The sequence below is a fragment of the Pristis pectinata genome, chromosome 25, assembly GCF_009764475.1.
Source record: "Pristis pectinata isolate sPriPec2 chromosome 25, sPriPec2.1.pri, whole genome shotgun sequence".
Lineage (NCBI taxonomy): Eukaryota > Metazoa > Chordata > Chondrichthyes > Rhinopristiformes > Pristidae > Pristis > Pristis pectinata.
In genome coordinates this window covers 29,495,774-29,509,967 of record NC_067429.1, presented here as the reverse complement: position 1 = coordinate 29,509,967, position 14,194 = coordinate 29,495,774, and the positions used below count along the sequence as shown (strand labels likewise).

The 14,194-nt window shown below is 37.9% G+C and overlaps 1 protein-coding gene across 5 annotated transcripts in view; it reads right to left on the bottom strand.

The window, feature by feature from the left end:
* tanc2a (tetratricopeptide repeat, ankyrin repeat and coiled-coil containing 2a) overlaps positions 1–14,194 on the bottom strand; it is a 591,670-nt gene that overhangs the window by 270,203 nt on the left and 307,273 nt on the right. For 3 of the 5 annotated variants that reach the window (XM_052038520.1, XM_052038521.1, XM_052038523.1), the window contains one exon: positions 443–553. The exons of the other annotated variants lie outside the window; for them this stretch is intronic. In XM_052038520.1, coding sequence (XP_051894480.1) covers positions 443–553 — 111 coding nt within the window. The remainder of the gene's footprint in view (positions 1–442; positions 554–14,194) is intronic. 5 annotated transcript variants of the gene reach the window in all.

The window sequence follows — 14,194 nt, the reverse complement described above, 5'->3', positions numbered from 1 at the left end:
CATACAACACCAAATGCATGCCTGAAGCACAAATTAAACTATTCCACATGCACTACACCAGACCAGACCGTTATCACAACAAGCATGCACAGAGATCAAACCGTGGTATTTTTATATTGCAATTCCTAGAAGTGACAACTCTAAACTAAGGCATTCTGAACCTAATTATTTAAATGTACTATAGAATTAATGCCAAATATCCTCGAGTTTAAAAAAACTGTACTCTGTCGGCACCATACTTCAATTCCTTCTCGTCCTCTCTCCATTGTTATACACTAAAAGGAGCCTAAACATCATAGTTCCTCCACTGCAAAGATTACCACAGCTCCACACGTATCACAGATTTTGGCATTGTTTCTGAGAGACATATGCACCAGCCTATCCAATAATACAACCATCAAATTTGCTAGCTGGTGGAGAATTGAACCCTGTACATTCTTACCAGGGCAGAAAGCATCCAAGTCTGGCTTCTTGGCTGTGGTTCTGGTTGGGGAGCTGAGCTCCGACTCTGGGACTCGAGGGCTTTCCACAAACTTCGCCTTCCTCAGGGGGGCTGGGACAAGAGAGGAAGAGGGTCGTAAGTGAGGGGAACAGCAGGCAACAGATGGAAGCAGTTAACTAAACGGCCCACTGTGACGGAGACGGATTGAATTACTTTATTTGTTGTGCTGCATGAAAGCAGCTGTACTAACCATCTACAACTGAAAGACAAGGTGTCTTGTTTTTCAATAAATACACTACAAGTAAAACCACAATACACTAAACTAGTGCAGACTTCTGCCCATTAATCTCAGCTATCCTTAGTGAAAACTCCAACATGTATTAAATAAATCACATTTAATTAAACTTTATACTACCAGGTGAAAGACATATTGTCAATCAGTACTGCATACAGTTTAGCAGGTAAGTGACACAAGATTAAAAGAAAAAAGTACAAGTAGTGTGCAAAATGCACACTATGGGTCAACTGTAATTCAAAACCACTGCAAGATTCACATCTATTTAAAACTTTAGTAATCTGCCCAGAACGAATATGAGTAACATTCAGAAGCATTTCCAAAGGAATGCATTTCTAAATATCCTGAGAAGAAACATGTCCAAAGTCAGTTAAATTCTAGAAAAATAAACATAAGAAAAGTAAACATAAGAAAGTATGTTGCTACTTTTTAATCAATACATTTATTTAAAAACATTAAGGCTTAAATGCAAGCCACTACTTAATATGGTATTTCCAATGTTATTTATTGTCTGTGATCTCACACAACACTAAATACAGTCCACCTAATTCCACAAAACTTCAAGTATGGCTGAATAAAGTCTGAGTATTTTGTGATTAGGATTTAAAACAACACTGAACAGCCTACGTACACCACAGGTTATTTACATGGACTTAAAACTACCTAGTGTATTTGTGAATTCCAATATATAAAAAGCTGTCTCTTTGATATGAATGCTCTTCTGTTTTATTTATTTGAGTACTTCTTTGCAATTCCTTTTCCAAATCCTCTGATTAATCATTAATCTGCTCTCATGTCTTTTTCCAAGACTATTCTTAAACAGGCATCTTTGATGTGCACAGGTCCTACATGAATGCTTTATAACAGAGAGGAAAATAATATAACAGCTATGCATTGCACTCCTGAACAGCTCGTATTAGCATGCTGAGATAACAGCAGTCATTTATTCCTTTAATCCGTGCTGGTTCTCTCGGAGCAATGCAGATAATACCACTATTCTTCATTACCCTTGCAGAAACGTGTTTTTCTCCAAATATTGATCCTGTTCCTCTGAATCTTCTCCAGTCTCAGGAGAAAACACAACTGAATCTGCATCTACTATCTATCCCAGATGCTAATTACTGGCTGGTAAGGATGTTATTCCTCAAATGACCTTTTGTTTTATTGCCTTTCAATTTAAATCTGTGTCCACTGGTAGAGATAGGAAATATTTTCTTCTCCTTTATCTGAACCCCTCATTATTTAGAGAACGTTGATAGAGAACAATCCAAATATTTCCAGCCTTTTCCCATAATAGTCCCAGGAGCAATTCCTGTAAATCTTTTCTGCACCATCTCCAAGTCCTTCACATCCTGAAGTGCAGTGACCAGAATGTGACCAATGAGGTAGTATCTGGTAAAGTTTATTGTAATTTTTTTTCACTTTTGTATTTTATGCCTCCACTTACAAAGCCCCCAATTGTGAAAGCTTCCTTATCTGCCTTCTCAATCTGTGCAGTAACATTCAATGATTTTATACACACAAACACACAGGTTTCTGTGCTCCTCCATCCATCTTTGGAATTGAACCTTTTATTATTATATTTCCACCCCTAGCACTTCCTCCCTTCACTGCACTTACCAGCTGTGGTCTACAATGGCCCCTATCCAGACAAAATGCCAGCCAACACTCATTGTCTGGCTTCATTTGTTAGATATGAGTAATTGGACAAAAGTTTTACCAGCATCAGAAGATATTCTACAGTAACAGGAATGTAAAGGAAAATTATCTTGAAATAACACAATTATAACTGTGCTAAGAGTAATTGCCGTTCATAGGGAATTCCAGGAAACACCAGCACTATGCAGTGATAAGCTGACCAATGTTATTATTCTCAGTGTATCACGCTATTGCCCCTTTGGCAGGCTGTAAGCTTAAAGAAATAAATCTTATAAGTCACATTGCTGTCCTTGAACCAGTTAGACAACAGGCAAGTGGCATTTAATCTGTTCCATTCCAATATTCTATCCCAAGCAATACCAGAGCACACAAGTCATTCTCTGTTATAAAAACACAAAATTTCACAACTTTGTTGCATTAAGACAGTAAAAGAGAGGAAAGGGAACAAAACCACAATACCAGTTTCACAATTCACAGCCAAATGAATGGTCACAGATTAAAGATTTGACTTTAGTTATGTAGCCCTTATAATTCTTCCACTAAAAGCACATTCTCCATTCAATAATCAGAATGTAGTTTAAAAAAAACAAATTTAAACACAGCACCAGCCAGCAATAGGAAGTGCATCAACACAAAACTGCAGTATACTTAGGCGTGAGATCCTGATCCGATTCTCAATCACATAAATCCTGGGATGTGAACTGCTCCCCAAGGAGGTAGCCTGATGAGATTGAATCCACAAGGGTGGCTTAATCTCCATTTTGTTACAAAGAATGCTTTTAGAAGTGTCCAGGTGGGTTTACTGACCCCCGGACACATCATACACACATTTCACTGTTACATTATTAGAAGAGAGTGCATGCTCCGGCCTCCAATCCCCTAACACTTCAAATACGTCACAGACTGAATGGAGCTGACCCCAGTGTGACCCAAGGTAGTGTGCAGCCAATATCTTAACTTGGTTCTGCCAGATATGCACTACTTCCACTGACAGCTGTCTATGGCCAGTAGCTGGAGTGTGACTGCACTTTGCATTCAATGCAATCACTGGAAGTCACATAGTTAAACAAAGCATACACCAGTTTCCTCCTAATGAAAGTGTTTAATTTTGACCTCAGCGCCATGCCCTTTGTTCAGCAATACAAAGCCTATATAGAAGACTAAACTCCCCAAGTGTCTGCTGAACCATCAATGTTATTTTAAAACTTTTATTACTATCATGTTGGGCTAAAAACACTTTAGCACTTAAAACTATACAATAAAACAATGCTGCAATTTACACATTTTGTACAAGAAAACACGTGGGTTTAAATTAAATTTCAGAGGTCGACATTAATCTAATCACTGTATACATCTGAAAATGGTCCCGCCTTAAATGACAACAAACCTCCAGTTTAAAGGACGCTGGTCACTGCTGGAAGTCACTGAGAAGTTTGACACTCTCAGATGGCTGCATGAGAGCTTCCAATGGACAGAAAGCAAGCTCCAGATGTAATGACAGAAACCTTCAAATCCTTAGTAGTTTGAGAGCCAAAGGGAGGTGCTTTAAAGCAAGGGTTCCAGAAGCTATCCCCGCCCCCGTGATTGAGGGATGTACTGTTAGCTGGAGGTGGCCAAAAACATTCATGTCAGGAGTAAAGCATTGCAGATCTGGCCCCAGGGACACAAAAAAATCAACCAGGACAGCACAATTGTCCGCATGCCGCCTTCAAAACAAGCCTGGTATGCTACATATTAGTCCATGAATGCAATGCTCCTACAAAATGCTTCCAGAACAGAGAACGAGCATTAGACATATTGCTAAGAATCATGTTGGGATAATCATATAGATGCTCAAAGCCAGACACTAGGTCACTGCCATTCTTCCTCCATCACTGGATGTTTCCAAGTCACATGGTGGCAAGGACTTGCATCATTAGCTGCGCTGATACCGCTCCACTGCATGCAGATCCCGTGAACCCCTCGGCTAGGAGACACCCACTAACAGCGTATGCAGTGGGAACCCCTCTTTGCAGCCATCTATTGATATTTCCTTTTTACAATTCAGGAAGGAAGAGCTTTACTCTCAACGTGTCCAAACTGTGGACTGTGTGACAAGGAGACTTTACCTGCAAGTACTGCAGGGCACCCCTGATTGGCCTGAAGATTGGAATGTCACTTCAAGGATCCTGAATACATTCTCCATTCCACTTTGGTCTACTGTTGGCCTGCAACACAACCAGGAGCCCAGGTAAGCCATGACTTTAGCTGTCCTTCCCTTGGAGCCAACACGGGGGCTCGTTTGTGGTGGACAACTCCATCTGGCTGAGAATGAAACAGCCGTAGGAGCTCTCTGGATAAATGGCATTGATAATGAGTAATGAGGAAGTGAAGGGTTAAGAATTGCAACCATACCTATAACTGGTAAACAAAATATATATATATATATATATATATATATATATATATATATATATATATATATATATATATATATATATATATATATATATTTATATATATATATATATATATATTTATATATGCATTTATATATATATATATATTTATATATGCATTTATATTTCTCTAGCAAGGACTAGCAAGCTGCTGACCCACTAGTTAGGTTGGAATGTTAAGTATGTTTGTTTCGGGTAATGGACCATTCCGTTATGTCAGATGGTGGCGATACTGGGTAATTAACATGGAGGTGAAGGCTTGGTCTAAACAATGAAGGGTGATACCTGCCTTTGAATGCCTTGATTATAACTCAATTATACTAAGACAAGAGGTGTGATAGCTGTCTCGGGATCTCTATAGCTTGACCGAAACTCGCGGCGCCGTTTGCATGGGATGTGCGTGACAATTCATGTATAAATGTCTGTCTGCCCTTTGTGTGGGGAGAACTTGGGAAGCAACTCTTAGTGAGTGCTGAAGAGAATTCTCCTAGCAGTACACTGCTAATAAAGGTATTTGTTCGAATCGACCTCATAGCATTGTGTTACTTACAGTGGACAGAAGGGGAAAATTAATTTCGGGATGACACTTTCACCTATGATCACAGAAGAGCCGGACATGACACAATGACACTCCCAGTGATTCACATGGAGCTTCTGGTGACATATCAGGATTCTTGCAAACAAGTGCAATCTACCATCTCCAGAACCTTCACAAGGTTCTAAATCTTTACAAATCTACATCCCCATAATGGTTTCTGCTTTCAACAAAATGAAGAAATAGCTCGCCTTTGAGCAGAGAGCCCCAGTTATGATCGTAGTGCAGCGGTGAGCTGCAAACTGAGAAGTTTGCTTTTGGCCAGTATGGCTGCTGCCATCTAAAATTATCGATAGGATAAGTAGTTCAAGATGACACTGAACTTTTTTGCTGCAGACAGAACAGTCCAGATATTGGTGACTGGGTGAAGCTCTGGCTTGAGGAGGTGACTGTGGTATATCTGTCACCATATAGGAAAACCTTAGCCTATGGTTACCCTGACCCTTGGAGTACTAGAAGGTGCATAAATTCCTTCAGGCTTCTCTGGGAAGCCTCCATGCCTTCAGCACCTCTACATTTGCCACAAAACAACAAACTTCACGCCATATGTCAGTGATAATAAATCTGATTCTAAAGTCTGTACACAATGATGCTCTAACTGACACACACCATTTCATTATCAGAAATGCTATGATTCCAGCAGGGAGATTTAAAATGAAAGTTGCACAGCGGGTAATCTATATGCTTTGGGCACAACTAAGTCATAGGGACAGGAATATCTGGAAGAATTTTCTATGCTACATGAAGTGCAATTTTGTCAGATTCACACTATGTAATTGCTAACACTAAGATTTTTCATGCCCAGCACTTAAAAGTCAAGAGTTACACTTCCACTATTTTTTGTTACGTTTGTTAAATGAAATAATTTCCTGGTTTTCTTAATGCCACAGACATCCTTGTCAGGATTTTATGCAATATTTACCTTGCACAATCTTCAAGAATTAGACACTATAGAACCTCCTTGATTGTTAAATAGTATAGTCTACTGTGCTAATGATCAGTTCAACCTACTGTACACTTGATCCATCAGTAGCCAGCACAACCCAGCTTGCATCTCATGACAGCTCCATGACCTCATCAATGTAAAATGCAGTTCTGTTTTTACATTACTATAAAGGACTGTTGGGACTGCTATGTCACAGAGCTAGAATAAAGACAAAGTGATGCATTTCCAAGAGCCTGTCAAGTACAATCGGTTCTTTTAAAAAGGTAAAATAAAGTTTGAATTCCATTTCACTGACAACCCAGAATTACTTGGATATGTTGAAAGCAATAAATTCACATTAGCAAGTGTTCTAACTTGAACTTTTATTTTGGATGCAAGTTAAGACCATTTTCAACAATTTTACGAAAAATGACCATTGAATTCAAGCAATTGAAGTTCAAGATGTTTAATTTCATTATTCGATTACAAAATAGTATCAGCTGAGCAATAAATCATCAGGAAAACATCTTGTTCAAAGAGTTGTTGTTACAAGCCATGGTAAACTATGACAACTACCACATCTATAGAGCAGCCACTTATCTTTTGTGAACATCTGCTGCAGTCTTAAACCACTGCTAAAATAAGCCACCTCTAGAATAAGGCACTGAACAAAATACCCAGCAAGTGGTCAGCTATGAAATGCATAGGTAATGGGGCTGCTGGGATTTGGGCCTTTGCCTAACATATTAGGCACTGGTCACTTTAACATCAATTTCCTAATCCTGACTTTGTTCATTCCAATACTTAAATGTTAGAACTCTATATGCTGATCAAGTGAATTAGAATATCACCAATTTATACAAAATTATCCTTTTATTGAGATGTTCTGAAGCAGTAAATCTGCAGGATGCCTACTACACATTATCAGATCTTCTCAGGTTAAAATTACAGTAACATGTATTATATAAATTCCATTCACACCCAAGGAGAAATAATTGAACAGGGTGATATTTAATTACAACCTTATGTACTTTCTGTTTAAAAAAACCTAACTGACCCTTAACAGTAGGGAATTTCATCAACTCCAGTATTAATTGGGAGAAAAAGTATAATACGTGTAGGGGTGCAAATGTTTAAAATGTTTTTAAGACAACTTGCTAAAACAATATGTGGCTAGCCTAAGGAGAGAAAGGATAATCCTGGAATTAGTTTTAGGAATAACCTTGGCAAATAGAAAGGGTGGCAACGGGAGACCTTTTGGGGGGTGGTGGTCATGATTCAGTTGGTTTCAAACTTTTGGAAAAGGATAAAGATAGCTTAGCTATAAATTGAAGTATGGTAATCTTTTACCAAGTTGAGATTTAATTTAGCAAAAGTGAACTTCAAACATCCTTTGATGAAAAAGCAATGGGAGGTATTTAAAAGAGGAACTAGTGAAGGTATATAGACCAAATATATTCCCATTAAAAGGAGGAACTTACAAATGTAGACCCACCACTCCTCCCCATTGGATGTTGAGCAGCGTTCATGACAGGATATAAAAAACTGAATGTTCAGCATTGCAGAGCATCTATCGAAGGTGCTGAAATTTATTAGGACATTAGGAAAGCAAAGAAGCTACAAGGAAAAATATTAGGATGTAAAATAAAGGAAAAGCATAAAAATGTTGATATACGTGTATAAAAGTGTATAGGAGAGGGTAAGAGAGAGGGGGAACTGGGGGGGGGGGGCAGGGGGAGGGAGAGACCATATTAGGAGTCTCATGTTTAAAAGTAGATATATTGCCAGACCCAGATGTTATGCATCCCAGACTCTTTAAATAAAAGAGAGAGAGGAAACAATGGACAAAAGTAGAGTGGAATAGAGTGAGGCTAGTATGCATGTCCAAAGATTCCTCAAGATAGCAGAACTGGAAGAGCAGTGGGAGGTATTTAAAAGATGAAATAGTGAAAGACCAGTCTAGATATGTTCTCATTAAAAGAAGGAACTGGATAGGAAGGTAGACTGTATGTTGTACTTTATTGGTCAAGGCTATATAAAACACTATTTGGACCACAATAGGGTAGGTACTGCGTATTCTTGAAGTCACCACACTGCATGAAAGATGTGATGATCCTGCAGAAGGTACAGAAGGGATTTATACAGATCTCTGTTATGGAGTTTAAGTTACTACTGGGGTGTGGAAATCAGATTATAAGGTACAGCTGCAGTTTATATCTCTCACTTCTTTTTTTGATCTGGTCCAATTCTTCCTGGTACACTCTCACAAGCTCAGAATCAGATCATCACTGACATACGACGTGAAATTTGTTGTTTTGCAGCAGCAGTACAGTGCAAAGACACAAAATCTATAAATTACAAAAATAAATAAATAGTGCAAAAAAAAAGGGAACAATGAGATAGTGTTCATTAGTTCATGGATCGTTCAGAAATATGATGGCGGAGGAGATGAAGCTGTTCCTGAATCATTGAGTTTGGGTCTTCAGGCTCCTGTACCTCCTCCCTGTTGGTAGTAACGAGAAGAGGGCATGTCCCGGATGCTGGGGATCCTTAATGATAGATGCTGCCTGCTTGAGGCACCACCTCTTGAAGATGTCCTTGATGGTGGGGAGGGTTGTGTCTGTGATGGAGCTGGCTGAGTCTACAACCCTCTGCAGCCTTTGTGATACTGTGCATTGGAGCCATTATAGTCAATTTCAAACACCCAGGTAGGTGGGGAGATGAGCAGAATCCCTTCCATTTGGCATGGCATCCCACTAATTTCAGAATGCACTCACATGTGTGTACAAGCTCACACAGTGACATTAATTGGGAACACGTTGTGAACAATTGTGCATTCTTCATTTGCAGAATTCCATCCATTAACTTTACTGAATGCATAATTGTGGTTGGCAGTGCACAATTTTTTGTTATGCCATCCCAACGAATCCCAGGGAAGCATAGCAGAATTTTTCAAACTAGTCTAACATTAATCTGATTAAGTTTGTTTACAGATAGTATCAAAAAGTCTTATTTCATTAACTTGATGACTTTTTTTTTTTACAGCTTAACCTGATAACTTTTGTTTTGCAGTTTAAACCCAATCCAAAAAAAGATTAAACATAATCTTCCAGCAGCAAATAAGAGGACCCAGTACGCAGTCCAGCTGAAACTTAACAAAATATAATGCAGAAGTATTTTAGAATGGAGTCTGCATCTCTTCTATCGATCAATTTTACCTCACAATTTGCATTTTATTTAATGGGTGTGTACTGGAATAAGAGCCAGTGCTAAAAACAGAATCGTAATCATAATGCTTAGCTGTTTGTCAAAAAAATAACAATTAGGCTCAGTGCTCATTAACAGTGCTCTTAGCAACACTGTCCAGTTAAAATAATAGTAGGCAGTTGGCCCATTTGATTTTCTGCCAGAACAAGAAATTTTGAATCTGCTTGCTTACTTTATGATGCACACTAGAACTGAGAACTTATGGAGAAGTTCCCAGACTTTCATGATTCTACCCAAATGGTTGAACACTCTGCACTGACAATTTATAACGATTTTTTCTAAAGTGGGCATGTCAGTACTGTACCAATAGGGCCTGACCTTTGGCTTCCAACAATGGAAATATCATATGGTAATACTTCTGCTATATCCCATTGTGCCTAAAACCTAAGTCAATAAAAAATACATGATTTTACTGAGAAATACAATGTTCTAGTTTTTTTTAAAGTAGGCAACAAAAAGGTGATATGATTTACAGACTATATACACTTGGCCATTACACTGCTTTATGTTAAGAATAACTTCTACAAAATATTTTCTTGACCTTCAAAGGAAAACTTGGGATATTCCAGATGGAAATTGTCAAAATGGTATCTATCATTAGCTAAAATGAATAAGGTGATTAAAACTATTCAAACATATGGTGCGGTGCTCAGTTTAAATATGGTGGATTTTAAAATGCGTTACATTAAGCAGATCTCAATCAATCTTAAATTTGTCACATCTAAGAGCAAAAATTGTTCTTAATTTATGCATTATGAGAGCTTTGGAGTGCAGTGGTGATAAGTGAATGTACCACAATAATTTGTGTTCAGGCTCCAACTATTCACTTAAGAGATAAGACAGAAAGCCACATATTTAAGATTGGAGACAACAAAGTTATTTGGCATTGAAGGCAATAACGCTGGCAGCATCATATAACAAAGATTTTAATAGATTAAGCAACTGAACAAATCTGGCAAAAAGATTTCCATACAGTATAAGCAAGCATGAGGTCATGTGTTTCAGGCCTATAAAGGAGTAAACATTCTAAATGGTGAAAATGCTGATAGAAAGTCCAAAGAAGCTTAGGAGTTATGGACAGCTATAGAAAGTAATCAAACATAAAAGATAACAGAAATAATGTTACTGCTATACAGAGCCCTGGTTAGATCACACTTGGGCATTGTCAGCAAGTCTGGGCACCATATCTTTGAAAGGATATTTTGGCTTTGGAGGAAATCTTGTGTAGATTTAGCAAACTCTATTGGTTAAATCACAAATTAATTAAACAAAAGGGTTATTTGATTGAAGTTTTCAAGGTATTTGTGGAACCAATATAGCAAAGCGAGAAACATTTTCTGATGATTAAAGACTTTAGAACTAGGGCACATTGTCCAAAAGCAAACTACTACAGATGTAGAAATCTATAACAGGAACATAAATGCTGGAAATGCTCAACACATCAGGCAGCATCTGTGAAAATGAAACAGGGGTTAATGTTTTGTCAAAACTGAGAAAGTCAGAAATGAAAGAGATTTTAACTTGGAGAATTGGTGGGAGTAAGGGGGCAAACAGAATAAAAGGCTGGAGACCAGGAGACACTGATTAACACAAGTGACGTTGGAGCTGTCTGAAAGTGGGGGGGGGGGGGGGGGGGGGGGGGGGGGGGGCGGGAGGGGAAGAGGGGGTGAAACTGTATCTGCAGAAAGAGAAAATAGAAGAACAACAGATACCCAAAATTATCAGGAGAGGGAAATAAAATCTAGATGCTGAAAATCAGAGATACAAGGCAGCTGTATTTGATGATGATTTAAAATTATTGAAACTATATGTTGAGACTGAAAGGCTATTAATATGCTGGGTCATTCACTTAGCACTTCTGTTGAACATGCTAACAAAAAGTTAATAGACTGCACTGGACTTAAATCTTGGTCATAAGTTTGAACCACCATGTCAACTGGAGAAGTTATATGTATTATGTTAAAATACCTCCTAGTCTCCAGCCTAGAGCTCAGAGTTTCTTGTTTTTCAAAAGAAAACATAGCTACCCACTGTATCCGTAAGTTTTTATTCTGTGTTTCCCAAGTAAGAGGGCTGAAATACTGACAATTATTTGCCATGAAGTCTGGCAATCTCACTCTGCCTTGATGTGCAAGAGCTTTTAAAAACTGTTCTAGCTAATTAATCTAGGATGACTTCCTGCATCAGTCTGAGGTAGAGCTGAGACATTCCGTAAACTCACCCATCTGGCTTTAATACACATATCGCTGTTGTAGAAGGGTTTTTTTTTAGAAAAATTGAGCAAACTTAACTTTGATTAAAAATGAAATAAAAATATTTTAACCTCAACTTTGTTCAATGAAAATAGACTGAAAATCTTGAAATCTGACTTGTTCACACAAAATCACCTTCTTTAATCTTGCATAATCTTGCTGCATGCACTGGGATTCAAATAAAGTACAAAATCAGTAAGTATATGTGTGCCTCTCTTTCACTGTCAGCACAATGAGGGCAGCAATGAAAGGAAAAATTAAAAAACTGCAGATACTGGAAATGCTCAACTGGTCAAGCAGCATCTGCAGAAAGAGAAAACAGAACCAAGGTTTCAGGTCAAAGACCCTTCATCAGAACTACATTTTCTGATAATGAAAGGTTTACAAAGTCTTGCCTTAAAATTGAGCACTAGAAATCGATTTGCTCTTCAAAGAGGTGTGTAATATAGCAAGTTTTACACCTATATAATCTACTATTAGCTGTATGAATGATTCCAAGTAACAGCAGACTATTCCACCCATCCAGTTCCAGAAGTGGAAGATTATGTCCCCACAAAATAATCTTGCACTTGGGCCAATTAGATCTTAATTTCAATAATTCCAGTGCATTTATCTTAAACAAGCATTCCAGCAACCCATTCCTACTGATGATTACTATTGATTAAATAAATACCTCCTTGCTTCTGTACACAATTTTTTTACTTCAAAACCATCAATCTGTGCATCTGTTAATGGTGGTTTGAATGATCTAAAAACAGTTCTATTCATTTTTATCTATCCTTTAGTCATCTTGTATCCTTTATGGGTCAACTCATAAATGTTTTCACGGTTACAGAATCATAGTCAATGTGATCCAAGTGTTCTTATCCACTTCAGCCTCCCACCCTATCACTAACCTTCCCTTTTGTTTATTCCTGCCCTCACAACACCCGCAAGAATACCTCCACACACACCCCCACCCCAGCATCTTAATCATTTTATCTTACTCCCAGTTCTGAGGTCATCGCTCTGAAAACATTTTCTTTCATCGTTTTTATTTTGGTTTAATCTTTTATTTGAAAGAACTGTAAATTCACTGAATGAAACAATAGTCTGCGAAATGTTTTCTACTACATTTATAGAAATGGCAGGACAGTAACCGTACCTTACAGTTTCAAGCTATGTTTCCAGTTTTGCAGATGTCCAAAAATTTTGTTAACACTGATTAAAACAGTTAAAAAAGATGATTAAGCTTAGATCAACCTGGACTGAAGTATCCAGTTGAACTTTGCTGGGCCCTTTCCTTTGAATTTTTCACAAGAGGATTCCACATTGGTCCTTTGTGCTTCAAAATATCAAAGCCAGTATTACTTAAAGTAAATTTGTAAACTGTGTGTGGATGGAAGATGGAACCATTTGAACTGACAGTCTATTTCACCAAGACAAGCTTTTCTGTGCTATGCTTGGAGATTGGGGGGAAAACTTTGCAGCATAAATTTGAAAAGGACCTGTTGCAATGAGTGGCCTGGCTGTGGGATGTAAATTTATTGGAAAAATGTGCAATGTTATTGAACCGATTAACTATTTGAACTGAAGCTGCCATTGTGGGACGACTATCATATGCCTGCAATTCCAATGAAGTTGAGTCATTTTTTGTTGGATGATTTTAACATCTGCTTTTTTTTGACTTGCTTGTCACAAACCTGGTTATTGTTTGTAGTAGGTTCTCGGTTTTTTTGTACTGCTGGTTTTGGTAAAATTTTACTACATTATTCATGTAAAGCCTAGTTTTTCAGAGTGGGTGTTTAATAGTACAGGTGACATTTAATAATCTGTGGTTATGTCAGGTTTGCACCATATAAGGGAACAATGAGCAAGAACAATTGAAAGAAGTTTGAATTTTTGTTTTACTTCTGTGGACTTTGAAATGTGTCTCTTCACAATTACAGAGCAGTAATTAGATTGATATTATCCCTGGCAAAAACATGTAAGAAACTAGGTGGAAAAAATACAAAGCGAAAAACAAAAATCAGCTTAATTCATATGAATGGAATTCTATTGCAACGAAATATCAACTTGGCCACAAATAGGTAGAGAGGGCATTCAGAAAACTTCTTTAGCCAATGGGGAGCAATGCCAACATCAGTTATGGTATGAAATTCTGAAATGAATTGAAACTGAGCAGGGGGAAAGGAATTTCAGTGGGAGAGCATTTTTGTGGCAGTGATCATAATTTGGATAGGTTTACATAATTATGGGAATGTAAAAAGATATAATAGGAGGCAAGTTCTAAACTGGAGGATGGCAATTGGACTAAACACAGAAGTGATGAAGCATAAGTG